Here is a 27,085-nt window from a genome sequence, read left to right as displayed (position 1 = left end):
CAGAGCCCCGGTCTAACTGCATCTTCTGACATGCTCTCTGCACTTATCATAATTCACCTTTTTGCTTGCATGTTGGTTTAACGTCCATCTCCCCTGCTGGGAGACTGTCTGCGAGGGCAGGGGCCGCCTACCTCCTTCAGTGTTGAACTCCTAGAGCCCAGCACAGTGTCTGGCACTTTATAGGGTCTGGATAAATATTGTGCCAGCTCAGGGCCACTAACTTTAAAAACAGCGTCCTGCAAACGTGTGTGTAAGAGCATGGGAACGGTCTGGAAGGAATGAAGCCGAGCTCCTAATCTTGGTTGCCTCTGGGGGATGGGGAAGGGACCAGGATAGGGAATGGTGTTGGGGTGTGTGCGCGTGTACACCCAGGTGCATGCACGCACACATGCAAAGTTGGGGGGTGTTGGCCACCACTGTAATGATTTTACTTGCTACTGAACAATAATGAACAAATAAAGCATGTCCCAGATCAGGCGAGACAGCGGGGCCAGGCAAGACCAAGCCACACTCTTAACAAAAAAACCACCATGACACGCCACAACCAGCTGGTGGGTTTTGATTTTTACTTTATTACCATGTCACCAGAAGACACCACCTTCACTTGGTTCATCACAAATGGACAGATGTCATAAAGGAGGGTGCCACAGGGCCACTGGATTCACTCTTGAGAGACTTAACCAGGTGGTGGGGAGTCCAGTGGGGGCCCAGGATGGGGACCGCCATTCACTGCACACACGCACACACACGGATATATTTGTGGAGCCTTATATTATACATCTTATATATAGAAAATATATATATTTATACTATACACAGGCAGTAATGCTGCGGAACGGGCCGGGCCACCCAGACCAGGGCTGTGGGCATGGGGAGGGGAGTGTCACATCAAGGGGCAGCGCTGGGAGATGGCTGGACCAGCCCACCCTCCCACAAATTCTTAGGAGGGGTACTCTCCCTTCATGCTCCTTAGAGAATCAAAGGGGTCTCGGGCCAAGGGTCGGGGGCCCCCAAGGGGTCACAAGTGGGGGCTCTTGGTTACAGGGGGAAAGCCTGGGGCCCCCAGGAGTCTCTTAAGATCAAGAATCACCAAGGAAGGTGGGAGGGGGGAGCAGATGCCAGTCCCCTGGGAATTAGTCCCTCAATCGTCACATCCCTGGTGGACCAGCAGCTGCATCCAGATGGCCTGTGACTCCACAGGATGAGTGTCAACTCCGAGGCAGGAGACTGGAACCCCGAACCTCTAGCTCTGTACTTGACTTGGGACAGTCACTTCCTTCCTGGCCCAGACTCTACCATCTCTAAGGGTCCTTGTAGCTCTAAGGCCGTGTGGAACCTAGTTCTCCAGGGCCCTCTCTTGTGCTTGATGGGAGGAGGGAGCCTAAACTCTGCAAGGTCAGGCTGCAGGGGAGCCCTGCTCCAAGGGAAGGCTCGGAAGCAAGGGAGAGGCAGAGGGGGCAGCAGGGAGGGAAAAGGGGATACCGCTGGCCTGTGAGCAAAGGCTCTAAGCTTGGGGCCCCAGGGGGCTGTCCTCAGCCAACAGAAGGAGCAGGGCTTCCCCACCGGCCTCCCAGGAGGGGAGTCAGGGGACCTGGATCTCACCTAAAGCCTGCCGTCCGGCATCTCGCGCCCTCTCTTTCTCACCACCATGGGCTGGCCCCTACCAGCGCCCACCCTGACGGTGGGATTGTGTCTGGGACAAGTGAGGGATTTGAAGTGAGATGACCCAGTGCCCCCCAATCCTGGCAGGGTTCTTGTAAACTATCTCAGTCTGGGGCGGCAGGGAGGGCCTGTAATACACACCCAGGGATTGGGTGAAGCTTAATGGCACCTTGCCCTCCAGCCCAGCATCACCAGGGATGGGTCAGTGCCCAGGGAGAACAGATGAGCTGCACCCTAGAGTCTCCTAGCACCCATCAGCAGGAGGTTTTGGGTGGGGAGTGGCAAGGGGAGGACTTCTCGCAGCCTCCTGCGTGGGCACGGAACGTCACCACTCTACCACAAACACACCCACACCCTTGCCTGTTTTGCAAAACTCCGGGCGGGTGCAGGGTCCACTGTTCAGCCTGGCAGAAACCATGACCGGATCCTGTCCCCACTTGGGCCACCCCGGGGGAGAGACTGTAGACAGACCCCTTCCCCACATGTGGGAAATTGAAGTCAGCAACAACCAGCTGTTGCTCCGCTGTCTGGGGTCCTTCCGTCACAGCTGCCCTCGGGAGGACTGGAACACTCAGTTCAGATCCACACTCCACTGCTCACTCACGCTCTCCCAGCCTCAGTTCCCCCTTCTGTTAAGTGGGGACAAATGACGCTACTTCTCTGCCTAGAAGTTCCTTCTCCTTCCCTTGTTACCAGGCCAGCTCCCGCCCATCCACAGGGCCCCTCCTCGGGGAGTCTTGGCCTGTCATGTGCTTATCCCGTGCTTCGCCCGCTTAATGGACCCTGGGTCTAGCTGTCGCTTTAATGCTTGTCTCTGATGGACTGTCAGCTCCTTGAGGGCAGGGACCTCTGCACAGAGGTGCCCCATAACTGCTGAATCAACGGGCAAGTGAGTGAACGTGGGGGCACGGGGTGCTGGTGGTGGGCACACCCAGCAGGTGCCGACCTACAACCCCCCTGCCCTGCTCCCCGAGGCACTGGCCAGTGGACCCTGGACCCCAAGCTTCCCCACACGTCTCTCCATCCTTAAGGCTGCCCTGTCTCCTACGGCTCAGTGAGGAGCCCACCTTGTGCAATCCCTCCCTGTCCCACACCCTCCCTGTGCCTTTGGGGACACCTGCTACCCTCCCCCTCCAGCCTGTGGCCTCCCTGAGCCTACCACGCCCAGGGGCTCTCACTGCTCATCTTGGGGGCGGTTTGTCCCACTGTGGCAGCTCTCAGGCCAGCCTTGCTGGGCCCAGAGGAAGGCCCCTCCACGCCCTTGGTTGTTGCAGCCCCTGAGCCCTCAGCAGAGGGGAAGATGACACAGTGTCCCAGATCAGTTCTGTTTCCTGGGAGGTCACAAGGGCAGGGAATCAGGGCAGCTGCTAGGTGGCTGGGGCAAGAACCCTGGCAGAAAGCCCAGCTCTGCCATTCACTCACTGTGACCTTGGGCCAGTCGCTCCCCCTTCTGGGCCTCCTCGTCCACCCTGCCCTGGACAAGGACGTAGTGAGCTCCTCCTAGAGGCAGGGACAGTGGTCAGTCCTTTCGGAGGCCACAGACGGGGTGCTGGAGCTCCCTGGGGGACAGGCGCCGTGCCTGGGAAACACGTGAGCAAGGCGAGCCCTCTTGGCTGCGAACCCTGGGAGGAGGCCAGGGAGGGGCCGCCGGGATGTGGGGACAGGGGCCTGGAGGCAGGGCTGCCCCGCTGCGGGGACAGCCGAGGCAGAACAGGCCCCTGGCTTGCAGCAGAATCAGGGTGTCTCATGGGCTGAGGTCCTCAAGGCCTCTCAGTGATGGTAGCACTGAGCAGGAGAGCCCCAGGCTCAGGGGCAGGAAGGCAGGGACGGGGGGCAGCAAGTACTCTATAGTTAGTGGCCTGGGCGTGGCCCCACCTCCACCACTGGCTGCCTGACTGACCCTGGGCAAGTGACCTTGACCTCTCCAGGTCTGTTTCCTCGAACATACAATGGAGACAGCCCCCACACTCCTGCAGGGCTGTTGTGTCACTCCTGGCATGACAGCCCCCAGTGTCCCACAGGGGTTCACACTCACCCTGCACCCAAACCTTCCCGGCATCACCCCGGTCCGTCTTTCCCACCATTCCCACCTCTGGTACCAACGGGGCCTCCTCCACTTCTGACTTCTCCCTTTCCAGGGGCCGTTTCTCTCCCACCACCCGTGCCGAGCACAGGCCTGGCACACTGGAGGCGCTCAGTGAACGCTCCATGACACAATGAATGAATGCAAACACCCGCAGCCCCTGCTGGACACACTTGCACACACGTGTAGACCCCCAACCCTTACTGCCCCATCCCACCCCGAGCTGCTCTGGACCTCAGTGGAACCACCAGAAGCTGGTGAGGCGCTGGGCAGGGCAGCCTGGGAGGGACCAGGGGCTGGCGTGGAGGAGGGGCGGCTGGGGCTGGGGCAGGGGCAGGTGGGGGGCAGGCGGTCTCTGCGGCTCAGTAGCCCTGTGACTGGTAGCCCTGGGGCTCAGGGTCAAAGGCGCTGGCCGGCTGCTGGTAGGTGCCGCCCACGCCGGCAGGGTCTGGCCCGGCGCTGGGCTCCGCGTAGGGGGCGTAAGGCATGCTGGAGTCCTGGCTGGGATCCGTGTAGTCCTGGGAGAAGAGGGCCGAGTCGGCGCCAATCTGGTACCGCTTGAAGGCCAGCACAGCCTGGCCCGCCTGGGACGGGGGCCGCGGGACAAGGACAGGCGGGAGGGGATGGTTAGGGGAGAGACAGACAAGAGCACTGGGTTAGTGGTGGTTAGTTCACAGGACACAGGCAAGAGAGGGTTACACATCCTCCAAGCACCGAAGATGAAACCCAGTGGGACCGAGGGGAAGGCAGGCTGTCCTTGCAGCCAGCCCGCAGGGTCCCAGAACCACATCATCCAGCCAGAAGGAAGATCAGAAGTCACCACCTTCTCCGCCCCCCAATCCCAGAGGGCAGTCTGGGCCACCAGAAATTCTAGAGTCTCCACTATGGAGTGTTAAAATGACCCACAACATCCTCTCAAACTGTGTTCTCCGGGGTGTTTTGTGGAATGGGGAAAAGAAGTTTCTCAGTGGGACAGAAAACTGGTGGTATCTCCTAAAGGCCATTCTAGGTGTGGCCATATGACTAAGTGCTGGCCAATGTGTTACCCCCAGTTCTTTGTCCCACCCTTTGACTTGATGCTTGGAATGTCGAGGTGATAGCTGGAGCTCTAGTTGCCATAATGGATCACAAGATCCATGAGCCAAATTGTAGGGATGGAAGAGGCCTGGGTCACTAAAGACTTCTGGAGCCACTATGCCAGGCTTGGCCTCTGTTTAAACCACTGTTCTTTGCAATTTCTGTCATTTGCTGCTGAACCTAATTCTAACTCAAAACGCTTGGTCAAACAAGTTTGGGAAACTGAGTTAAACAGAGTCTTGACTATTTAATGTGTGCTGGGGTCCCCGAGGGAAAAATTATGGCAAGCAACATCTGCCAGTCCCATCTGACTGCTGCAGCCCTTTCTTCACAGGACCCAGTTGGCAGAGACTTGTTCACAGCACACATGCCTAGGTGGGGAATTCTTTTCAGTAAAAGCAGTTACACTGTTACTAAGGACAATGACAGTGACCACACCAAGCCAGGGAATAAATTCAATCTGTCATTAGAAAAGCAGCCCACAGGTTTACACTGCGAGCATCCTCCAGAGGCCCTTCCAGCCCAGGTAACCTGCCTGGGACAGACGGATGCTGGGAACCCAGACCTGAACACAGGGTCCTGCCCCTGCCCAGGCCAGGGTCCCCCACCTCCTTCCCTGTGGTCAGCCCCCCAACAAGGCACTAAGTCAACCAGGAACCCAAAAGGGCAACTGGGTAGAGTCAGGGAGCGAAGTGTGCCGGCATTTTATTCCAGAAAGTTGCAGAAGCCCAATGACTAGGCATTAACTTTTGATTTGTGTCACTGGAGAACTCTGAGGGGCAGCCCTTCCAGGGAAGTGGATGTTGAATGCAAAGCGCAGAGGCCTGGGAATGGCGACGAGGACAAGGGGAGCTGTGCTGGGGAAACCAGCTGTGGCTCTCCTGTACTTCCCACACTGTGGGTTTGAGGTCCTGGGGCTCAGGTGTGGGAACCTGGAGAGGCAGGGGGGTGAGAGCCCCCTGGGGTAGAGGCCAGGTCCTCAGCCCCCTGGAGCCATCGGCAGGCCCACAGGAGCAAACAGGGAATGAATGAGTCCCCGAGAGGAACAGCTGCAGACCGGGTTCTCCCGGAGCTCCCTGGCTCCACCCTCCGGGCTGGTTTCCTGTGTGGAGGCAGAGGGCAGGCACAGATGACCTCTGCAGACCCTTCCAGGGAGAGGCCTCAGGCTAAGGGACCCAGCACTGTCTCTCTGGTCACTCCTGTGCTCCCACTGAGTCAGGGCCTCCCTTAGCCATCCAGTTCAAGGGGCCACAAGACAGGACGGGGCGTGGGCCCTGCTGGACTAGGGGAGGAAGGGAAGCTGGGAGTTCTGCTCAGAACCCAGGGACCTGGAGGTCCACCTGGCTCTGCTTCTTCAGAGCAGGTATGCCGTCTGCAGCCTCTCCACTGTGCAGCAGGCAGTCTGCACTTGTATGCCTCTCGTGTCAGGAAGCTCACTCTCTGTGTGCTTTGCTCTGGGGGCTGTTTGTGCTCCATTACCTCCTCAACTCCCACAGAGAGTGGAGGGATGGGTTCCTGTCCAGGCAGCTGAGGGCCAAGGAGAGAACCGGTGCAGAACTGGAGGCCAAATTCCTTTGCAAGAACAGGGACTCGCCACATAAGAATCACCCCCAAAGCAGAGATTATGGAGGTGCCCCCGACTCCTTGGAGAATGAGTGAATGAATGAATGAAAAAACAAAAGAGCCTCCATTTATTGAGCATCTCTGTGCTAAGCCCCGGGCCAGCCTTTGTTTCCTCCACACAATAGCCCTGAGAGGTTGGTCCATGATCACTCCTCAGTCCAGGGAAGTGACGCACGCTCAGAGAGGGGCAGGGGTTTGCCCAGGGTCACACCGCACAAGAGAGTCCTCGGATGTCCCGGGCCAGACCCCCCTTGGCAGCCATCCTCCATGAGGACTGTGAACTCAGCCTTCACGCTGCAGCCGAGACAGGCTCTCAGACTGTCGGCAGCTCCGCACCTAGGCAGCCCACGTACGGAGCTACCCCCGACCTCTAACAGCCCGTGGCAGCCCATCTGGGGTAGATTTCGGTTTGTTCGTCTTCCCCTCCCCAGCCTGCGGGCTCCCGGGGCCAGGGACCCCGCCTGATTCATCAGTGGGCACAGGACAGCTGCTCAATAAATGTTTACTGAACGGATGGACGCACGAGGAATGCACAGAGGAGGTGAATGAGTCAGTGCGAGTCCTAACCGGACCCCCAGGCCGCCCCGGCCCCTGCCGGTCCTGGCAGCCGCTGCCCCCACCGCCCCCGGGCAGGCGCGGGGCTCCCTGCCCGGAAGGCGGAGGCCTAGGCCTAGGCCTAGGGCTGCGCTGCGGCGGGGAAGAGCGTGCTGTACTCCTCCTGGAAGGTAAGCTCCTTGAACCTCCGCGCGGCCAGGGCTGCAGTCAGGCTCTGCCGGGAGAGAGCGCGGGTGAGGCCGACCGGCAGGGCCGAGACCGCGGGGGCGCCAGCAGCAGGCTGGCTTCGGCGGCCGGCGGGCACCTGTCAGTCAGGCCTCAGGCCCGCCCCCGGAAGTCCTGCTGTCCAATCACACACTCCTCCTCTGGGAGCCCCGCCCCCTGGGGGGGCACCTGCTCTGCCCGAGATGCCCCGGGGTCACTGGTTCTTCCTGCCCAGCCTTGAGGACGCGGAGAACTGGAGTGACCACGGCTGGCCTGCTGGGACCTGAACCACAGGTCTCCTCCTCCCAACCCTAGCTCCCAATATTGTATTGGGTGAGGTCCCAGGAGAAAACGGATATCCAGGGGCCCTCAAAAGAAGAAAGAAGTTGCCTCGGGCCAGGCCCAGGAGCCTGGGGGACAGGGACCTGCAGCACAGGTGCGCAGGAGGGGCTGGGTCTCCTCCCTGCGGAAGGCAGGCCGAGGACCGTGGAGGGGCGGGTGAGGAGAGGGCTGCAGGCAAGCCAGGGAACCCTTGGGATGGGGGCAGGGAGCCCATGTGACCCCAGATATCTGCAGGATGGAGATGAGGGAAGAAAAAGAACTAAATGGAGATGACCTGGAACCAGTGGGAAAGGGCGGCCTTGCTGTCATGCTGGTTGGCGCTCGAGACCACCGTGTTCAGAGCCCGCAAAGCTGTGCCCTCTGGCCAGCTGGGCCCAGAGACATGTTTTGACTCACACAATATATTTTCTTAATTTGAATAAACTGCTCACCTAGGGATCAGATTTCACATAGAAATTCAGATTTCTAGCTTTTCTGGAAAAATAGGAAGACCTGTCCCCTGTGGGTTCCCATTTCAGCTTCAGAACAGCCGAGCAAAGTGTGTGCTTTCAGGACGGGCATGCACATGGCCCCGGGCCCACTCACACCTTCTCACGTCCTGCCTGGCCGTGGGAGGCTGAGTTTGTGACACTCCCCCACCCCAATCCAATCTCCGATTTCACAGACGGGAGGACAGAGGCCTGGAAAATGACAGGCAGCCCCAAGATGGGACCCAGGTCTCCTGACTCCCTCCCAGCCTCAAGACCTCGAAGCCTTATCTTCCCGTCTGGGCCTCAGCTTTCTTGTTTGTAAAAGGGGAAAATAAATAGCAACCACTCAACTACTGGCGTTGTTGGGAGGGGGACCCTGACCCAGGAAGGGGCTCTGCAACTAAGCGAGGGAATGCTATCACCACGTGCCTGTCCTTGCCCGCAATGGCAACAGTCTCCTTCCCCAGGGAGCACCCTACCGGGAGCGAGCAAGGAGGGAGGCAGATGGGGTCTCTAGCCGTGCTGACAGGCCGCCACCCGGGCAGCAGGCTGGGCGGGCGCTGTACTCACCCACGTGAAGATGGAGAAGAAGGAGAAGGCGATGGCGGCCCGTGCCGCGTCCGTCCCTTCGTTCAGCGGGTTGTCCTTGGGCTTGGAGACCTGCCACTGGTTGGCCAGGTAGCAGAAGCCCACGAACCAGAGGAAGGCCCAGAAGGCTGGGGGTCCACCAGGACCAGGCCGAATGGGCCACGCATAGGGAGCAAGCGGGAAACCGAGGCACAGGGAGAGGTTCAGGAGCACGTCTCCCACACTCCCCCACCCCCAGCGGGAGAGGCGGGGCGGGGGGCAAGGGGGAGCACAGGGAAGGCGAGGCGAGAACAGAGAGGTGGGTCAGATGCAGAGCGGGAGAGAGACGAGGGAAAGGAGCCAGCCAGGCCGAGCAGAGAGCGAGGCCAGGAGCAGACCCGGGACAGCCGCGACAGTGAGAAGGGAGGGGAGCAGGGGGAGACAGAGAGAAAAGGAAAAACCAGTCAGCCTAGGCCAGCATTTCTCTAACCTCAGCCTAACACAGACTTCCCAGGAGGATCCCCGGGGGACCCTGGTCCAGCCCTGAGGCCTGCAGCTCTCTGGGAGGAGCACCGGCCCGACCACGGGGCAGGGCAGGATGAGGGGAGGCCAGGGCAAGGCTGGCAGCTCAGACCCAGATGGCTGTGAACCTCGTCCTCTAACGTTTGTGCAGCCTCACAAAGCTCCCAAGGTGGGTGAGTGGCCCTTCAGAGCCGAGGTCTGGGGGGTTAGGAGTGGAAGCCTTGTGGCAACAGGATCTTCTGCGGGTGCCCAGGGTCTACCCAGGGAGGACCAGAGCTGCTCATGATAAAGTGCGTGTGTGCTCAGGGGTGGTCTCCAGAGGCACGGCTGGGAACCCTGGGGCTCCCTGGAACACATTTTGAGAACTACTAATCTCATTCCAGTTCCTTCAAGTCTAAGGATCCCCAGGCCTCAATGCTGGGCTCGTCCTGAGAGACCAGGCCTGGAAATGGAGGGAGGTCCCAGCCAGAGACCTGAGACCACGGCCTCACTGACCCCCAGCCAATCAGATTCTCAAATCTCATGGGGCCGGAGGTCAGGGTACCCGCCCAGGTCCGTTTCTGAAGGGCAAGGGCAGGAGGTCGCATTGGCTCCCCAGCTCCAGTCCTGCGCTCCCCAGGTCTGGCTGGCGCTTGCAGGGACTGGCTGTAGGCCTTCTGTCCCCACCTTGCTCAGTTCTCGTGGCCCCAGGGAGGTGGCACGGAAGAGGCCACTGAGAGATCAGACGACTCCTCCGAGGCCGCACTGCCCTCCCGGCTGGGAGCCATGGGCTCTTCTGGGTCTCGGGCCAGCCCTGGCCCCACCCCTCCCCGCGGCCAGCCATGGGCCCCACGTCTGCCCCTCACTTGTCTGCACCTCGTTTGCTCGCGGGTGTGTGTGAGGACAGAGGGGCCGCAACGCCCCTCGCAGGCTCTGCCGGGCCAGGGGTGCCCACAGGCACTCACCCGAGACGCCGATGTCAGACAGCACGGCTTTCTTGCGGTCCTTCACGCTGCTGATCTGCGGGAAGTACACGTCCAGGGCCAGGTAGAGCAGGCAGGTGAGGAAGGCGAGCACGCCCACGGCCACGCCGTAGCTGCAGGCGTTGGGGTTTCGGTTGTAGATGCAGAACTCCTTCCCCTCCGAGGGGCTGTTGAGGTAGCCCTCGTTCACGATGGAGCCGAACACCACGATGGAGAAGAGCTGTGGGTGGGAGCAAGTGCACGTGAGAGTCAGCCCCACTGGGTACCAGCCCTGGGGGAGGAGGAGGCTGCCAACACCCCCCGGATTGCTGCCTGCCCCTCTGTGAGCCCTCTTCACCCCAAACAGCCACAAGGCTGGCGTTAAGCAGGCATTTCAGAGGGGAGGCCCAGAGAGGGTGAGCAACCTGCTTAGGGTCACACGGCACACGAGGGAACAATCACTTCCTTCCTCAGCTGTAGGCACTGAGGGCCCTTTGACCACACATTTGGCCCAACGCCCCCAGCCAGGTCTTGAGAGGTCTTCCTGGGTCCTGATGCCAAGGTTCCCCTAGGACCAGATGCAGCCTCCCAGAACAAGCGGTCTCATGCCCTCTTGGGAGGTGAACCTGCTAAAACCCAGCTCCCAGCTGACTCCTCCGGACGCTGGCAGAGGCCAGCCCCGTCTGGTGCTCCCATCCCCTCTGCGGAGCCATAGGCTGCTGGGGTCTCAAGCGCTGTCTCGGTCCCACCCTTCCCTCTTGCCCAGGCCCTGGCAGGTGGCAGGAGTGAGGAATGAAAGAGGAACACCGGTGCAGTCCCGCCAACCACAGGGCAAGCTGCACGACCGCGTGTGTTACGCGCGGCACCTCATTTAACCTCACAACCCTCCGTCACACGTCCGTTTCAGTTAGGGAGGCTGCCAGCTGGGACGGCCCCGTGACCCTCTCCTGGTATCCACGCCCTCATGCATCTCCTTCCCCGACTGTGGGCTGGGCCCAGTGATTTGCTTCTAAGACAGAATATGGCAAAAAGTGATGGGACATCGCTTCTGTGAGGAGGTCATGCAGACTCCGGCCTCCGTCTTGCTCGCCCTCCTCCCTCCTCTCATTAGCTCGCTCTGATGGAGGCGGCTGCCGCGCTGCCAGCTGCCCTGTGGAGAGGCCCGGGGGGCAGGAACTGAGGGCAGCCAACAGCAGGCAGGGAGCTGAGCCCCTTGGTCCACAGAACCAAGTCCTGCTGGCACCGTGTCGGTGAGCTTGACCTCAGCCCTCAGATGAGACCGCTGCCCTGGCTGGCACCGCAATTGTGGCTTGAGGGACCTTGAGGCAGAAGCAGCCAGCCAAGCAGATTCCCGTCCTGCAGAAACTGTGCGATCACAAGTGTTCATTGTTTCAAGCTACAATGTTTTTGGGGCAGTTTGTTACACAGCAATAGCTAACTAACACCATCACTATCAGCATTTACAGATGAGGTGCTCAAGGTGCAGGCATTGGCTGCAGTGCCCAGGGTCACACAACCGGGAAGTGGCAGAGCTGGCTTCAAGCTCAGGGGACCCGCCTCGGAAGTTCTCCCTTTTTGCTCCTGCCTCTCACCCCCCTGAATCTGTGTGAGGCTGAGGAGGCCCGGACCCAACGGACACCCACACCAGAAGCAGAGCCCCAGGTGTGGCCAGCAGTGAGCCTGAGGCGAGGCCAGAGGGGGTTGTTATTGTCCATTCTCCACTTCTCTGTGTTTTCCAATTTTCTAGAAGAGAAACTATAATTTCCATATGAGCCAGACACATTTCCATGTTCAGCTGCTGCCCAGGATGGGCAGTGACTCCAGGGTCGGTGTGGGAAAAAATATGAGGAATGTTTTGACTTTTTTCATCTTATCTTTTTATGACATCTACATTTGACATAGGTTTTATAATGTACTGGATATATTACACTAGTAGTTATAATATACGTGAAACAAATAAGTATATTTAATGGGAGGATTGACTCAAAAATGTTTGTGCATGATCAAAAGTCTGGAGACCACTGATTCACAACGCTGTGTGTTACGAGGGATTCTGACCCAAACGCCCATCAACGGAGGAAACGTTGTGAAACGAGAGAGAGGTGGTGGCTGCCCAGCACTGCGAATGCACTAAATGCCACTGAGCTGTACACTTTACAATGGTTTATTGTGTGTTATGTGAATTCTTCTGCAATTAGAGAAAAAAAAAAAAAGGATTGTCGGGCCGTGTCCTTGCTCAGCCACGGGCACAGAGTGGGCCACGGCACCCGTGAGCCACACAGTTGCCCGTCCTGATTAGGGAACGTACACAGAGCCACATCCTCAGACCCGCGCGGCATCCAGGCTCACAGCCCCGCCTGTCCCAGGTTCTGCATCGTCACAAGCACCCCTCCCCCCCAAAGCAGGGGGCAAGTCATCCCATCTCCGATTAACCGACGAGGAGAAGGAGGCTCAGAAAGGGGAGGTGGCCCTGTTGTCAGCAGCATGGGCTGAACTCGAACCCAGTCTTCTGAGTCTCAGCCCTGTGCTCTTTTCCACCCAATCAAGCTGACTCTCAGCCTCAGGAGGCGGGCCCTGAAGATGGGCTGCTGTTTCCAGAGACCCAGGGGATCAGACCAGGGAGAAAGGGCTGGAGGGCAGCAAAGTATCAGGAGGTGTTACCGGAGTGTCTGTGCCCAGGGACACAAGGGGGAGTGACAGGAAGTCCTGACTTCAAAGCAATTGTCAAAGGGACCCCTGGGCAACTGACAAAGTCTAGACACGCAAGGCGGATGCTGGATACCGGGTGACGAAGGCAGGCTCTGACAGCCAGCTGCCTGGGCTGTGCACTGCACACCTCCAGGGACCACCATTCACACAGCCCTTTGGACCCATACACCAAGACAAGTCCAAGGTTCCTCCCAGAAAACTGCCAGGTCGGCAATCTGAGGCCCTGTCCTGGATGTCACTAGACATCACCAATCCAGCAGAATGCAAAAGCCCCTTGATTAGAGAGAGATTTCAGACACTGAGGAGTCACACAGGGCAGCCAGATTCAAATCCCAGGCCTGCTGCTCATGCTGTGTGGCCTCAGGCAAGTGACTTAACCTCTCTGAGCCTCAGACTGGTCCTCTGTAGAAATGACCCTTCCCTCCAGGGATGATGGGGGAAGTACACAAAGTGCCCGGAGCAGAGCAGAGCAGGGCTTACTGAGGGTGAGCTCCCTTCTCCTGAGGCCCAGGACAGCAGGGAGAGCACCAGGACACATAACCCTCCCTGTGGGCTGGAGGAGACACTGCTGCTGCCAGAGGCAGGAACAAGGGTGGGTGCCCTTCCAAACGACGGCAGGTGGAGGTGAGAGCGGGAGCAGGCAGGAGGAAGTCTGGGCTTTGGGGACAGCAGAAGAGGAAGCATTAAGACGGGCCCTCTTGGGGGAGAAAAGCAGGGAGTCCTCGGAGAGGCAAGGAGGAAAGTGCTGGAGACGAAGTGTCCCCAAGAGAGTGAGGCGCAAGATCAAAACACCCTCAGAGGGATGGGCGGGGCCCACAGGAAGAGCAAAGGACATGCGGGGTCAGGCATTCGTCACAGGACAGAGGCTTGCACCTGGCACCCTGTGCGAGGGGGTCAGGAGCAGCCGTGTCCACCTGTGGAGGGAGCTGCCCGGAGGGGCAGGAGTGACAGGGGCAGGAGCAGGGTCAGACTGCCTGGGCCTGCTGAATCCTAGCTTGGCCACTTGTCTAGTGGGGTGACCGTGAGCAAATGACTTGCCCTCTTTGGGCCTCAGTTCCCTCATCTGTGGAGTGGGACGATGATGCACCTGGTGGTCTCACTGTCGTCTCGTGAGGGATGGATGGGGTCACGTGTGCAGGGGCAGCACAGGGCAGGGAGCAAGCACCCAGAGACGCCAGCCCGGTGTGGGACAAGTGGAGCAGACAATACGGCAATGACGGGTGGCGGCAAAGGCGGGGGGCAGGTGGCGGTGGTCAGCAAAGGGGGCCCTGGGCAGGGGCTCCGAGCTGAGACTGGAAGGAACCGGCCTGCAAAGGCCAGGGGGAAGCATGTTTCAGGCAGAAGAACAGAAAGGGCAAAGGCCGAAGGTGGAGGAGGAGGTGGGTAGAGCAGTGACTAGGGAGCTGGGGCTGGAGAGGACACGGGACAGGAGGCGGGTACGTGGGGAAGGGGGACTGGGGGGGACACAGCAGGGACATGGGGTTGAAACGCAGTGAGAAGTCACGGGGTGGGTGACAAGATCTGGCTCTTGCGGATCATGGGCCCCAGTGTGCAGCATGAAGGCCGCCCCGCTCCCCCCGGCCTTTTGGACACAACCTGCACATCTCGGGCAGGTAGTCAAGGCCCCGCATGCACGGGCCCCACCCACCTGGGGCCTCCTCTCCCTTCGCACCACCAGCTGCGTCCCCACCTCCTCGCCCCTCCTCCCTGGGGGCCTGTTCCATCACACCAGGGTCCTGAGCTGTACCTGACTTTCTGTTCACATCGGGCGGAGGTGGGGCGAGCTGCTAGGGGCCCCTCTGCTGGCATGTGCCATCCAGGAGCTGACCACTGTGCACCCCCAGGGCCCCCTGTGTCCCGGGCCTGGGAGGCCTCATCTCCAAGGCCAGAGAACCGGGCTTACCATCAGTTGTTCATTCACTCAACAGTGTTTCCTGGGCCCCTGGTATGTGCCAGGCTCTGTGCTGGAGGCTGCAAGGTCCCCACTCTCACTGAGGGAAACAAACAGTAAACTGACAAATACGTACCCAAGTCCTGACAAGTGTCTTGAGGAAGCATAAAGCAGAGAGAGAGGAGACAGGCTAGGTCACTGGGGGCCTCTGATGAAGTGACGTTTGAGCAGAGGCCCGAGTGCTGTGAGGCAGAGCCATGTAGGTTTGTGGGAGGGTCAATCCAGGGGGAAGTAAACACAAGTGCAAAGGCCCTGGGATGCGAATAAGCTGGGTGTGTTGAGGAGGTGGGTGTGGCAGAACAGAGCAGAGTGAGGTGAGCTCACCAAGGCAGGAAGGGGGAGCTGGCCCCAGGGCCTTGAGGGGCGAGGTGCGTTCAGGAGCCACTTCAGGCTTAGGAAGAACAGATGGCTGACTTGATCTGACTTAGGTTTGAAAAGAATCACCTGGCTGCCCTGTAGGGCAGGGGTGAAGCAGAGAGACCAGCTGGGGGCCACGTCGCCCCAGGTGAGGGCCGAGGGGGCTGGGCTGGGCGGCAGCAGCGATGGGGAGGCGGGCGGGTGCTGGACATACTCTGGAGGTGAAGCCACAGAATATGCTGACAGGTCTGCGGGAGTTAGAGCAAGAGCCGGGGCAGGGGTGGGAGGACAATGGAACAGGGCACCTGTGCCAGGTCCCCGGCAGGCCACAGGGCCAGGCCAGGACAGGCAGCACCCCCAGACCAGGCCCGAGAGTCTACAGATGGAGAAACTGAGGCTCGGGGAAGGGAAGAAGCGTTGCCAAGGACACACAACCAGTCCCTGGCGGTCTGCTGAACTCCCCCAGGACCCTCCGAGGTTAACGTCTCCAGTTAGCTACCGAGGGGCTGGGAGCCCCAAGAGCAGGGCAGGGCATCAGGCTTCTGTCCCTCAGCCGCCCACCGTCCGAGGAGGACGGGGACCCACTCAGGACCTGCTGTCACTGAACTGCATGCTCTCCACTCCGTGAGGGCCCCGTCCTCGTCCTCATTGGACAGCTGCATCCGGGGACCGGCCGGGTCAGCAGCTGGTCTGGGATGGACCCAGACTCCACGCCAAGTCTCTGAGTCCAAAGCCAGTGCCTGAGTCAGGCAGCCTTGGGGTGACTCGCGACGGCCGGGTCTGCAGGGCCAGCACAGAGCAGACACCGCAGCCAGAGAGCCAGAACCTAAGCGGGCGGACGGTCGATGGCGGCTCAGCAGCAGGGGCGCAGGGTCTGTGCGGGACGGAGGACAGGCTGCCCAGGAGAACCAGCACTGGGAGCAGGAGAGGATGGGGCGGCCCAGGGGGAGGACTAGAGAGGTGCTGGGCCCTGGCAGGCCCAGGACAAACCACCTCTTTCCCTTGAGCCCAAGAAAAGGCTAAAAAAAGGAGAAGGGCCTAGGTAACCGGGCAGCGGCTCTGCGTGTTCTCACCATCTTTATAATCCAATCCTGGGTCTTTTAAAAACGGATTCCAGATGGCACTTGGAACAGAGCTACAGGAAACTCGGAAAAACAAATCAGAAGGAATCTCAGAGTCTTGGAATTTTAGGATCTTGAGCTACTGGACTCAGAGCCGCACAGAAACAGAGACCCCAGAACTCCCAGACCCCACCCTGGCCTTGCCTCTTGCCCTCCCCACCCAACACAGCCGTCCCAGAGGGCCGGGCTGGCACAGCCACAGGCTGTTTGATGTGTCTGCACCTGCTGTTCCCTCCTCCCAGAACGCCCTTCCCCACCTTTTCCATCTTTCAAATAGCAGTGAACTCCTTCTCACCCTTCGAAAACCTGCTGGGAGGTGGTGACCTCCAGTTGCCTTCTGGGACACCCTCCTTCCCAGTCACTCTCCCCCCCTGGACCCTGCACACATTCCTGCTGGGGACTCATTTACGGGTCTGTCCCCACCCCGAGACCCTGAGCCTGCCCACAGCCTCCGCAGGGGCCCTGCATGGATTGGGAGCATCTAAGGAAAATCGCCTCATTTAACCCTCACCAAAACCTCCAAAGGAAAATAAACGTGAAAACATGCCCACAGGGCAGACCACCTTAGCCCACATCCCCGAGGGAAGCTGAGGTCAGAGAGGCCTGCAGGGCACGGCCCCGCCCAGGCCTGCCCCCACCTGCCCCCTCCAGCCCAGTCCAGAATGTGAGCCAAACCTCTATTCCCAGGAAGGAGCGAATTCCAGACCCCAGCCTCCGGGATCAGCACGAGACCCAGGAGGGACACCTGCTGCCCAGAGCTGTGTCACCACCCCAGAGCAGGAGGTGCCAGGCCGCTTTACTCCACACCCACACACAGCTGGTGCCTGGCCACCGCCGGGCATCAGGCTGACCCGGCTCCGGGAGAACGGGGCTGGGCGCAGCCAGTGTGCGGGGCAGAGGTCACTGCCGTCCGCCGGGCTTTCAACATCTTTAGGCTCATGCTGAGTTTCCCCAGACAAGCTGCAGCCAGACGAGGCCGGGAGCCAGCGGCCATCGGGTCCACCATCTATCTCACCCCGTACAGAGACATCTGTTCCAAGCCAGACGGCTGGGAGGAGGCCCCGGTCCCCGCCCTGCGCTGCAGGTGGCCAGCGGACCTGCTTGGTGACTCTCCACTTGGTAGCCTCGGCTGCTGCCCACTTCCAGGCTGCAACCCAGACCAGCCTCCTCGCCTCCTCCAAGCAGGCCCCAGGCGGCGGCCAGCCGTGCTTGCCAACCCCCACGCACGCAGGCCCTGCCGGGCGGCGGGCACAGTCCAGCCCCTAGGCTGGCTCTCACGCCCCGCTGTTTGGGCCGCTGGTCTCACCTCCAGCCTCTCCCAGCCCCCAGTGACCTCCAGCGCCCCCATCCATCCAAGCTCTGGCTCCCCACCAATGCTCAGACCCCACAATGGGCTCGGCCTCGAACCCCTCCAATCTGGGCCCAGTACTCCATCCTCCCCTGAATAACTCAAATTACCCCATGTCCCCACGCTGGTCCAGGCCACCACCGCCTCCTGCCAGGTGATGACAGCAGCGTCCCAGTCCCTGCATGTCCACTCCTGCCACCTGCACTGCAGCTGGCGTGGTCTCTTTAAACCTAAGCCAGATCATGTCCCCCCTGCACCCCGACAGCGAAGTCCCCCTCCTGCAACCCCCAGGGCTCCTGCCTTCCTCTCAGACACACTTCCTACCACACTCATTCCTGCCTCAGGGCCTTGGCTGTTCCCAAGATTTTCCCATATCTTCCTGGCTGGCTCCCACTGGTTCCTTCTCAACATCCAAATCTCAGTGAAAGACACCTCCTCAGAGCAGTCCTCCAGACCTGATTCCCAGATCTACAATATTTCTCCCATACCACAATTTGTCTTCTTGATAACATCATTGTAGAATGTTTTCCCTATTTATCGGTTCCCTTGTTGGGTGTACGTCTCACCCCCAGACCCAGAGAGAGGGTTAGGAAAGGCGTCGAGAGGAGTAAACAGCAAGCCTGACAGATGAGCAAAGACACAGGCAGCACAGGAGTCAGGAAAAAGGACATTCCCTCCTCGGCATCCCTGGCTTGCACCCCTCCCTCACTTGCACCCCTCTGACCACGGGGAGCTCACTCCCTAACAAGGGGGCTGCTGAGTCTTCTCCCTCACCACCAGCTGAACCGGCCTTCCTGCCGCTGTCCCACCAAAGTCCTCCATCCTGCCTCCTGGGCCCCAGGGAAGGGCTGAGAGAAGAAAGGAGCAGCTTTTGAGGGATGAGTCAGGCTGCCAAGGGCCCACCTTGGGAGCGGGCCCTGCCACCCCCAGGGTCATGCGAGGAGGACGGCCGGAGCCAACGCAAGAGCGTGTGACGGGCACCAGGCAGCCCTGGCTTCCTGACGGGCCTCATGTGAGGCTGCAGGGCCGAGGCGGGCGGTGGCCCCCAGTCCGTCCTCTCCTCCCCCGCCCGGCTCCACGTTCTGCAGCCTTGGAAGTGACCTGCCGGGGATTAGGCGGTAATCGTCCCGCAAGCTGACCCCACATTCTCGGCAGTGGGCAGGGGAGGGGGCTCTGCCGGGCTGGGGCCTGGGACCTCTGTCCCCAAGGTGCTAAGACTCGGCCGGTGACCTGAAGGAGGCCCTTTTCCTCCCCACACTGTCCCCATCCTTGCCCTCCTGGGGCTGCCTGACCACGAGGGGGCCAGGAGCCTCGTTAGAAAAGGGGAAACAGACCCAGAGCTGGGCCGGGGCTCACGCTTGGTGGCAGTCTCCGGACGCCCACCCCCTAACCTTCTACACCCCAGGTCCTTCCTCATCCAGGTCCTGCCACCTCTGCCCTGAGGAGGGGGGAGGAGGGGGGGGGGGAGCAATGCCAGCCCTGGAACCAGCCCTGCCTGGGCCCTTCCAGCAGGACCTCATTTACACCGCCAACGGCCCTCTGAGGGAGGCATTGCTGTCGCCATTTTACCGATGGGGAAACTGAGGCTCTGTGAGGTCCCTCACTGGGAAGAAGGTAGCTTTAAGCACCCAGTTCTGTGGCTCTTCCCCACCTCCCTGCCGCCTCTGCCGTCCGGCCCCACATGCCTGTCCCTGATACCTGTTTCTCTCCCTCTGGAAATTCCAGGCCTCAGGGAGAGAATCTCGGTCCAGGCCCTGGTGCACCTCCTAGAGAAGAAAGACATGAAGGGGACTGTGTCCTTGAGAGTCCTTACAGCCCTTCACACAGAGCGCAAGGGAAGCGGGGAGGAGATAGCCAGCTTGGGGGGAATCCTGGAAGGCTTCAAGGGGGAGGTGATGTTTGAGTTGGGCCTTAAGGGCTGGGTGAGAGACCTGAATGGGGAGGGTGGGTGGAAGGAGGGCAGAGCAGTGCAGTTCTCCACCTCGTTCACCCACACGAGGAGCCCTCACAGGATGCCAGGCACTGTCTGGCACTGGGGATGCGACAGTGATGTCACAGATGCGGCCCTTCCCCAGGAGCTTACAGCCCACGAGGGCGGCAGCTCGGCCTTTCCCATGCTGTTCCTTCTGCCTGGAACTCCTTCTCCTGCCTCCGCTGGCTGGCCCCTCCCTCTCCTCTTGACTGTCACCTCCCTGTCCCTAACCTGAGGGAGTGTCCCTCACTCTGGGTCTCGCGCTCACCTCCATATTTCAACTAGTTTCTCCACCACATTTCCCTCCTACGCTGTGAGCCCTCACCAAAGAGCAGACACCAGCACGCGCTCAACGCGGACAGGAAACAGATGATGACAGGGTGACCCCGCCCTGCCGTTGGGGGATCTGGTAGGAGGACGGCTCCCTGCGGCTGAGAGAGCCACTGATAACCATCGGCCACGGGACTCGGCCGATGTGAAGGTCACGCGTGATGGAGAGGTGGGGGAAGAAGCCTGAGCGGGGAGCACGTGAGAGGAAACCACAGTCATATCCGAGGGTCCAGAGCGATGGGTGAGGGGATGGAATAACGCTCCTTTGTAAGCTGCCGGGAGAAAGCCAGAGGGGAGAGGGCGACCTCAAGGATGGAGGAGAGGGAGGGAGAGAGACAGGGACCATCACTGGAGGCCTTGAGTAGGTGAGAGCGTGGGGTCCAGTGGCCGCAGTGAGGCTGGCCTGGGCCACCAGACAGGAGAGCGCCTGGGGAGGGGCCGAGGGGGACGGAAGCAGAGCTCTGCCAGGTGAGTGCAACGACAGGGGCTGGAGCTGGGAGCAGCCAAGTGAGACCACTGGGGAGCCCAGGCTGCAAAGGGGGCCTGGAGGACTGGGGTGAGGGCTGGCACACAGCAGGACAGCCGATGGCTCAGAAGATCCAGGCCCAAGGACCATTGGAATGGGGGCAGGCGAGGGGCAGAGCTGGAAAGACAGGAGGGCGGGGAGAGGCAGCGATCTGAGTCCACACAGGTGCTGGAAAGAACCAGGTGCTGGAAAGACCAGCCGGGCCTGGGGTACACCCAGTGGTGAGAGGGGCCGAGGCATGTGAGGACACGGCTGTGGGAGGAGGGGAGGCCAAGGCAGTGAGAGGCCAGGCTGTGAGAAGGATCACGGAAGCGGGCATGCAGTGACCAGGAACGAAGCAGGAAGCCGCTGGAGAGCCGGCCAGGTGGGCATCTCGAGGCTCAAAGCTGGGGGAGAATGGTCTGGAAGCAGCCTCAGGAGCTGGAGGCCCCTGCCCCACCTCCAGGCCTGGCAGAGGGAGGGATGAAGGAGAGAAGAGTCCCCACTGAGGGTGTCCCCAGGGTGCCGGGGAAGCAGGGTCCTGCGGGGGAGGCCAGGTTACAGTGCAATTTACAGTTAGGATGTGCAGAGACAGAAGGCCGTGTCGTCTCGCCCCCCTGGACCGCGAGTTATTCGAGGAGCCCGGGCGTGTCAGTTCCTGGATGATCACGTCCTAAACAACGGCCACGCCTGCCTGTAGTCCTCTGCATCCCACACTTTCCTCCCCAGCAGAGGGGAGCGGAGCAAAATTCCAGCCCAGGAAGGGAAGGTTCCTCCAGAAACACAAGGGCCTGAGCCGCCCTGCCGGGCTCCAGCCAACACTGCTCTGCTCGCATACACGGGCCTGGGACCCAGGCCCCCTGCTGCAGACCCCTCAAAAAGCACTGAGCCGGGCAGTGGCTCTTGATCACTTCTCTAAAGACCGACGAGTCCAAAAGTTCCCAACCTACAATCCACTAGCAGCACGAGTGGGGCTCTTTGACGGCGGAAATGTTGGGAACCTCTACCCCAATCTGACTATGCTTTTCCCATTTGACAGATGGGGAAACTGAGGCCCAGAAAGGGTGGCATCTTGCTCAAGTCAGGGTCAGAGCCAGAGTCGGTGCAGAAGGAGGCCCCACGCACTTCCTAGAGCCCTGCCCTGTCTCTCCTCCCACCAGACAGCTGGTTCTTCCGGTCGGGGTGCCAAGTGTGGCTCCCTCGCCAGCTCTGCCATCTGCCTCTCCCTTTCCACCCTCCTCCTCCTGGTTCTTCCTCCTCTCCGCCCTTCCTCCCCAGCCTTTGTTCTTTCTCCCCAGGCTCAGGCCTGTCTAACAAGCGGGCCACGTGGGACTCCCGGGGTGGCGGGGGACTCTCCTAAGCAGGAAGCGGGGGCCACATCCTCGACATCAGCGCAGGCTGTAACCCCAGCAACTCCAGTTAGCGTGTCTGGGCCTCAGCCTCTCACCTAAAGTGGGGGCAACAAAACCCACTTGACGGGGACGTCACACGCCCAGGAGGAGTGGATCATACAGCAGGCCCTTTAATTGTCCATTTCCACAAACCTTCATGTCCGCCCCAAACCCAGGCGCCCAACCCGCTGCGACAGATGAGGCGACAGAGGCTTAGAGGGGCCTGGGATTTTCCAAGGTCTCGTGCTGGTGGTCCTGCTCTTGACCCAAACCCCAGGCTCTCCCAGGCTCCCCCCGTACATGAGCAAATGCCCAAGACACCGGAAACCTATCAGCCAACAACTCCTGAAGACGTCCTTGTGGTGGACCCCAGCCCGGACCTGAGAGAGATGGACCAGCCAAGGGTCAGCCACGGGCGGGCGCAGAGGTGAGCAAGGTTCCAGGACTGTCAGCAATAAATGCCAAAGGAGCACTGGACCTGGCTCCTAAATAAAGGACAGGGCTGAGCCTGGCGCTGGGAGGGGACAGGCTGGACGAGACCACACATTTCCTGCCAGGACACCGGCCCCCAGGGTCCTCTCCAAGCCACGCTTCCACATGGCAGCCACAGGGAGCTTCCGAAACACACCTCTTTTCTGTTTACAACCCTCTGTGGCTCCCCATGGCCCTCGGATGAAGTCCAGCTCGTGTATCTGTTGTCCGAGCCCTTCCGGGGCTGCCCACTCCTGCCTAGCCTCTTGACTGGTTACTCCGACTCACACATCTGGGGCCCTCAAGAACTCACCCATCACTCATCATGAGAACTCACTCATCATTTCTAAAAGTCACTCATACCTCGTGCCTCCAGACATTTGCATGTGCTGTTCCTTCCACCGGGAACGCCCCTCCCCACTTCTTTATCAGAATCAGCTCAGCAGTCACCTTCCCCTGGAAGCCCTCCACTGCACCCACACACACACAGAGGTAGCTACATACTCCCCACTGGGTTTCCTTCTTGTAGCACCCCAAGCCTCCCCAGTGGTGCCTGTCGACTCAACTTCGTTCTCACTGGACTGAGAACATCTCCGGGGGCACACGGGCTGGCACTGAGCAGGGACTTGCTATCTGTGGAGTGAATGAATGAACGCCAGAGCTGGCCAGAGGCTCCATCTGCACGCTGGATCCCTTCCACCCGGGCTGCAGCGGGCTCCAGCAGGTCCATCCGAGGGAGGGCCAGGGCGTGGCCATCTGGTTGGGAGAGGGGCAAGGGCTGCCTCTGGAAGCTGCTGCGTTTGCAAAGCAAGCTCAGCTTTTCTGCTCAGTGTTCACCTGGGACAACTGAGGGAGGCTCACAACAAGGAGGCTGTGAATCCACCTCATCCAGCCACCCCTCGGTGCCACTGCCACCCAGGCAGGGAAGCCTCAGGGTGCACTGAATGTGGACCCTGCAGACTGGGCCCCAACTGCGGCTCTGACGGCCTGAGCCTTGAGCCAGTAGACAAGTCCCCTCCAGCCTGTGCCCTACTTCTGCCATCTGGGGGGACGACCCCCACTCTACTCACAGAATCCTGGGTGCTACAGCCAACGCCCTTAGGAGATCAATGCCGAAAACGGCGAAACTTCAAACACTGTATCCTTCTATTTTGCCAAAATAGAGCATTAAATAAAAGCCCGCTCATCTACCAGTACCAATACTCTTTTCCCACAGGCCCTTTCAACCCTCTAAAGCGAGAGCAGAAATTCCAACTAGAAGGTGGTCCTTCTCAGGAAACCAGTTAGCGCCCTCCTGGCACTCCATTCCCCCACCTGGCTCCAGAACAGAGCAAGGAGCAGCGGCGACGGGCACCCTGGACCTAGCCCAGCCTCCTCACTCAGATGGGGGGACCGAGGCACAGGGGGTGGGCACAGCTGGGGGAGCCGGGAGTGGCAGTGGATCTCCTGGCCTCCAGCCAGCGCAGCCCCATCTCCCCCGTAACCCAAGCCAAAGGCAGCAGCTCCGAGCTTGCCCTGGACACTGTCCCAACTCAGCCATGCCCTCCTGGCCCAGGGCAGGAAGGGTCCAAGTTGGGATCGGCCAGAGGGCTCACCACTTCCCTCCCCACCTTAAACAACACCGCCACTTCCCTCCCCACCTTAAACAACACAGCCAGCTCCCTCCCCACCTTAACCAACACAGCTAATTTCCCAGTTCCTGCTGTGAGCAATCACCCTGCCAGGTGTGTGGGGTGGGGGTGGGGGAAGCAGCTGGCAGAGTGAAGCTGAGAAAGCCTAGTTGAGATAGGGCGGTCCTAGGAGCTGCCTCCGCCCAGCCAGGCCTGGGGGCTCAGGGGACTCAGCTTCCAGGATGGGTTCAGGTTTGGTGAGGCCCTGAAGCTTAAACAGTTTGGGGGTCCTCTTTTGGAAAAATAACAGGAAAAGATCTTTTACAAATTCTACAAACTCACGAGCCCATGTGCACAGAGCTGGGCCCCTGCAGGGCTGTGGGAGCGGTGGTTCTGGGTGGCACAGGAGGAGTCCTGGAGAGAGCGACCAACCGGCTCTGCTTGTCCAGGACAGGGCAGCTCCCAGGACGTGGGACCGGGACTTTCAGTGCTAAAACCTGGAAAGTTCCGGCAAACCAGGAGGAACTGGTCACCCTGGCCCTGGAGCTCAGGTTCCATCAGCTCCAGGGAGAAGCTTGACGCCCGCCAGACCCCGCGGCGTTTGGAACAAGCGCGAGGGCAAAGGGCAGGTGGCCAGCCGCATCCCCGGCACCCTCCCCGCGTGTTAAAATGTCTCAGAGCACCACGCGTTTCTGAAAAGACTGGAAGGAGGAGCAGTCCTCCCTACGTGTGTGCGGGGATCACACATGGGTATTTTTTCCAAAAATTTTTTTATTGTGGTAAATACACACAACCTAAAATTTACCATCTTAACCATTTCTAAGCGTACAGTCAGTGGTATTAAGTACATTTAATATTGTTGTGCGACCATCACAAGTGATTTTTATATTTTCCAAAAATCGGGAGGTATTACTTTTATGACCAGAAAAAACTATATATTTTTAAAGGTGTCAGTCAAACTGTGTCAGGTACCTCTGCTCCAGCAGAGCAGTGAGCAGGGCTAGGAGGCGGTGGGGACATTTGGGGGCGTTTGGGCACTGGATGGCCCAGATGACCCTTATCCTTTCCAATCCTGAAACCCCAGGATCCCACACTCTTCCTGCCCCAGGGTGAGCACTGAGCCTGGGACACAGGAAGATAGTGGGTTCAAATCCTCTGTCTGCCCCTTTTTGCTCAGAAACCTTGGGCCTCTCTGAGCCTCAGTTTACTCAAGTGTGATACAGGCTGTTGGGGACTAGCTGGGTGATCATGAGAACACCCCTGCACACAGTGGGCACTCAATCGGAGTTCCCTTTCCTTCCTCCTGCCTGGAACGTCCTCCCCACACCCCGAGGTGCACATATGTAAACCTTCCTCATCCTTCCAAGCCCAATTCGACATCACCTTCTCCAGGAAGCCTCTCTGATTGCCACGGCAGGGAGACCCTCTCCTGGCTCTCAGGGCTCTGCCTGGGGTCCTTGGCTCACTCCCCAGTGGGACTGTGGGTGCCGTGAGCACTAAGGGCTGCATCTGAGTCATGCTGGCCTTCCCTCGGGGCCTCGATAACTCAATCAAGCTTCACTAAATGAAGCGATCACAGGCAGGAGTGACCCCCTCACAGAGCCCTCCCAGGCCAGTGGCCAGCAGAGGAGAGTGGTGCACACAGCTGGCCCACCTGATCAGGCAGGTGCCCCCCCAGAGCTCTACCTTTGCCAAGGGCCTGTCAGGGTCTCGGAGAGCTGAAGACTGGCACAGACGCATGAAGTCAGCCCCCCAAGCCCTCATGGAGGTGCCCAGGGTGCGAGGCTCTGTCCAGTCACTGAGGCGCAAAGAGTAACAGGACGGGACTTCCCTGCCCTCAAAGAGTCTCCATCTGGTGGGCGCCTGAGAAAAAAGGCGTTTAAACGTGACCACCCTTCTTGTGGCACCAGGAGGGGTTCTAACATTTGTAAGCAAAGGAAAGGTAGCTCCCTTATCTCTATGGGAGGCTGGAGATAAACACCAAGCTGTCCCACCCATCAGAACCTCACATGGCCCTGAGACCCAGGAAATGAGGGAGTCTGAGCACAGCTGGCCTTAGGCATAGCCCCCTAGGGCCCACAGGAATGGGCCATAGAGCAAGACCCTTCAGTGAGGGTGTCCGGGGATGGGCAGCCAACCCTGGGGAGCTCGAGGCACCCCTCTCAGACTGAGGCGGGCCTCCCTTCCCTGCGGTGCTGCCCAGGCCACGCGAACCCCTCCCCCTGTGCTCACTGTCTCTGTCCCATCCTCCTCACCCCACCCCGGGTCTGAACCCCACTCAGCCCTCTGCAGTGGGTGATTCCCCTGCCCACTGACCAGCGGTTGGACCGGGCATCCTTCCCCCGGGTCTCTCCCCACAGGCATCCAGGTGTGTGTTGAGGGAGGCTGTCAGAGAGCCATGAAACATCAGAGTCCAAGGAGGCCTCAAGGAGGCTCCTCCCACCTCTCTACAAATCAGGAAACTGAGGCACGAGAGAGGAGGTGACGTTCCCCACCCCAGAATTTAACTCCTCGTTTCCCGTGAACATTTCTTGGGTAGTTTCCAGCCCAAGGTCACGCTGCCAAGGAGAGGCCGTTCCCGGGTGGAAGCCAGGTATCCGGCGCCCGACGCACTGCTCCACACCAGGCGGGCTAAGCCATAAAAACCTGGTTCCCGGCCCTCTCCCGCTTGAACGTCCAGGGCAGGCGCGGCGTGCACCCCCGCGAGATGGCCCACGCCCTGATCCAAACCCCCAAAAAGGCCACCTGAAACCCAGGCTCCGTCCCCACGGTCGCCGGTCCGCCCGGGCGGCCGCGCAGAACCCGAGCCGCGCGCTGCACGGCCGCAGCCTGGAGGTCACGACCACGGGGGGCGAAGGAGCGCACGAATGGGGGGCGCCGGGAAGCTAGGGCTCCGGGAGCAGCAGCGCCGCCCCCGCGAGCGCCAGGACCCCCGCCCCGGGGCCCGGGAAGGAGGCAGGGGCGGGCGCCGGTGCCCCGGCAGGACGGCTACCCTGGCGGCCGCGCCCCGGCCCGGGGTCCGAGGGGGTCCGTGTCCGCCCCGGCGCGCCGGCCCTGCCCGCGCCCCCCGCCCGGCCGGGCCGCCCCGCCGTCCTTACCCAAGACACGACGCGCAGGATGGTGTGTGGCTGCCGGAGCAGGGTGTGGGGGTCGAAGGCGCCCCCGGCTTTGCCCGCTCCGTACGCACCCCCTTCCATCGTGGCTGCGCCCGCGCGGTGCCCCCCGCTCGGCGCGCGCCGGCCCTGCGCGTGCGCGGCGCCCCGCCCCCTCCCCC

At 60.4% G+C, this 27,085-nt stretch overlaps 1 protein-coding gene across 6 annotated transcripts; it reads right to left on the bottom strand.

Moving 5' to 3' along the window:
* Positions 1–552: 552 nt before the first annotated feature.
* Positions 553–27,085, bottom strand: SYNGR1 (synaptogyrin 1). Of its 6 annotated transcripts, XM_070254634.1 has the most exons (5): positions 26,128–26,190; positions 25,498–25,674; positions 10,050–10,287; positions 8,587–8,732; positions 6,491–7,214 (listed from the first exon to the last, which is right to left on the bottom strand). In XM_070254634.1, exons 1-5 carry the CDS (start codon positions 26,173–26,175, stop codon positions 7,122–7,124), a joined length of 702 nt encoding a protein of 233 aa, XP_070110735.1. In that variant the 5' UTR covers positions 26,176–26,190; the 3' UTR covers positions 6,491–7,121. The 6 variants fall into 6 exon arrangements, with proteins under 6 accessions (XP_023487235.1, XP_023487232.1, XP_023487233.1 ...); XM_023631467.2 differs by lacking the exons at positions 25,498–25,674; positions 26,128–26,190 and adding an exon at positions 26,910–27,085 and having other exon boundaries at positions 553–7,214; XM_023631464.2 differs by lacking the exons at positions 6,491–7,214; positions 25,498–25,674; positions 26,128–26,190 and adding exons at positions 553–4,329; positions 26,910–27,080.

The sequence above is a fragment of the Equus caballus genome, chromosome 28, assembly GCF_041296265.1.
Source record: "Equus caballus isolate H_3958 breed thoroughbred chromosome 28, TB-T2T, whole genome shotgun sequence".
In the NCBI taxonomy this organism is placed as follows: domain Eukaryota; kingdom Metazoa; phylum Chordata; class Mammalia; order Perissodactyla; family Equidae; genus Equus; species Equus caballus.
Note: the sequence above shows the minus strand (reverse complement) of the source record. Positions and strands in the feature narration are given on the sequence as shown.